This window comes from Nematolebias whitei, chromosome 17 (genome assembly GCF_014905685.2).
Source record: "Nematolebias whitei isolate Nwh7 chromosome 17, NemWhi1, whole genome shotgun sequence".
Taxonomy (NCBI): Eukaryota; Metazoa; Chordata; class Actinopteri; order Cyprinodontiformes; family Rivulidae; genus Nematolebias; species Nematolebias whitei.
This window is the reverse complement of record NC_056514.1, coordinates 41229890-41232431: the sequence shown is the minus strand read 5'-3', so window position 1 is coordinate 41232431 and position 2542 is coordinate 41229890. Positions and strand designations below refer to the sequence as shown.

Sequence of the window (2542 nt, the reverse complement as noted above, 5' to 3'; positions counted from 1 at the left end):
TCTGTGTCCCTCATTAGTCTGACTGTTCCTTTGTGTCCCTCAGTAGTCTGACTGTCCCTCATTAGTCTGACTGTTCCTTTGTGTCCCTCAGTAGTCTGACTGTCCCTCAGTAGTCTGACTGTCCCTCTGTGTCCCTCTGGCTGCTCTCCAGTTGCTCTCTCTGGCAGGTAGAACCAGTGTTCTGGTTTGTCGCGTCATCGTGGGCCTCCAGGAGCTGCAGGCCGGTCCGGTCCGTGGCCCCGGCATAGACCTGCAGCAGGTTCAGAGTCTGGTGGAGGAGATGGGGACAAGCTTGTCTCCTGGAGCCCAACATCTCATGGACATGGTGCAGTTCCAGCAGAGGGTGAGGGTCTCAGAGAGGCGCATGTTCTCCTCTGAGCATTTCAACCTCCTCCTCTTTGATCTTTGACTTTATTTTATCGACCTAAATTCTGTCGGATCACAAGTGAAGGTGTGATCAGGAGCTGTGCTCAAACTCGTCCTGAAATGTGTTTCCAGAACCAGACGAGCGCTCTGGGGGGGTTCCTGCCTCTCCTGATGGGCGGTGGTGTTTTCTCTGCGCTGCCTGGAGGAGTCGGAGCGTCTGCAGCCGTCTTCAGGGATCTGCTTCAGCCTGCAGACGCCACGGTACCAGTTTGTTTCTGAACCGAACCCCGACAAGGACCCCCCGACCCGAACCTAACCCCCTGACCTTTGACCCTAAGTTTATCTGCCAACACTGACCATAAACCCCCCGACCTTTGACACCGGACTCGGACCCTGACAGGAACTCTGGGCCCGTCGCCTTTCATAATCCTCTCCCTCCTCAAAGGCCTCGGTGGAGTGAGGTCATAGCTGGAGGCCTGGGTGGGGTGACGGGGATCGTGCACGTGGAGCCGGTGCAGCGATGGACTGTGCACGAGTTGTTGTGACAGCGAAGGACGGGAGTGAGCATGTTTCCTGCTGTGTTCAAGTGTGGTTCAGATGTTTCTCTGGCTTGGTGCTTCATCAGTAAACTGCAGTGAATTCAAACGTTCCTCTGAAGATGTTCAGAAACAACGACCCAAGCTGAGAGGAGGCACACACCGGGTCCAGAATCAAACTGGTCCACTTCAAAAGATCACAGAAGAGTCTGGATCAGGCCCGTGCTGTTTTTAATAGTGTTGTGTTTTTAGGCTCCAGGGCCCGTCAGGCCTGCGGACGTGGCGGCTGCTCAGAGCGGAGGGATGTCCCAGGGCTCCTCGTCTCCGGACCTGTCCTTGTCCGACCTCGGCTCTAACAACACATGTGAGTGTCGTCATGTTCTCTTTCTTTGTCCGCCTCCTTCTCATAAACGTATCATGACGTCATCATGTGCTGTTCAAGTGCGAGGTCTGTTTTTCAACTCTCACTGTGCCCCCCCCCCCCCCCCCCCCACTTCACTATTTTTCTTTTGTCTGTTTGTCCAAACAGGTCTCTCTTGTAAATGAGTCTCTGAGGCTCAATGTGATTAATCTGTATAAATAAAGGTTGAATGAATGTCTCTCTCGGGGGGTGAAGAGGATAACGGTTCATGGACCCACTGGCCTCACCTGGAAGGTTCTGGGTCGGCTCAGAGTTTCAAACAGATGTTATCTGATCACATCTGTGCTCCCTCTCCAGCCAGCAGTGAGGACGGCGGTCTGATGAGCCACGCCCAGCTGGAGGAGATGATGTCACACTTCCTGAAGGGGCGTGGCCCTGAACAGGCGCTGAGCCCCGAGCTCCTGCCCATGCTCCAAAGTGTTTGTGGTCAGGTGACGCAGCTGCGCCTGGCTGATGCTGACGATGCTGCAGAGAAGGAGAGGACGACGGGGAACGGAACATGGTGAGTGGAGTTGAACCCTCCTGCTGCCCTTGGGTCAAAGCGAGGCCTCGGTCTCGGGTCATAGGGTTAAGGCCTTCCATCCATCTTGTTCAGCAGAAAGTTTCAAGTTTGTGACGGTAACAAAACTTTAAATTCTTTTTGAACTTCTTCTGTCGGAGTTGAACGTGAGAACAACTTCTGTTATTTCTGAGGTTTTATGCATCAAACTCGGGTCCTGCTGCTGCTAAACGAGCCCACACCATCAACACCCACCACTGTGCTGACAGCTGGTATGAGGTGACATGTTGTGCATTCTGGGTAAACGTCGGACGTCTCTCATACGTCCCGTTAGCAAACACCAAACGTTACTCATAAAACAGAAGCAGACCAGATTTAAATCACTGAAACTGTTACACACGCTGAGATCACCTGAAGTTCACAGAAACGTCTCATAGAATCCAAACAGGAAGTGCACGTTTAGATTCTAATAACGGCTGCATGATTGCAACAATCTTAAATCATAAGTTTGATTTATAAACGTATGAGAGACTGACTGACTCACTCACTGACTCACTGACTGAATGCCTCACTGACCGAATGACTCACTGACCGAATGACTCACTGACCCAACGACTCACTGACCGAATGACTCACTGACCGAATGACTCACTGACTGAATGACTCACTGACTGAATGACTCACTGACTGAATGACTCACTGACCGAATGACTCACTCAC

At 52.2% G+C, this 2542-nt stretch overlaps 1 protein-coding gene across 1 annotated transcript in view; it reads left to right on the top strand.

The window, feature by feature from the left end:
- Positions 1 to 2542, top strand: part of LOC119423575 (ATPase PAAT) — a 6027-nt gene that overhangs the window by 522 nt on the left and 2963 nt on the right. The window contains exons 3-6 of the mRNA XM_037690974.1: positions 152 to 343; positions 499 to 627; positions 1155 to 1266; positions 1621 to 1825. Coding sequence (XP_037546902.1) covers positions 152 to 343; positions 499 to 627; positions 1155 to 1266; positions 1621 to 1825 — 638 coding nt within the window. The remainder of the gene's footprint in view (positions 1 to 151; positions 344 to 498; positions 628 to 1154; positions 1267 to 1620; positions 1826 to 2542) is intronic.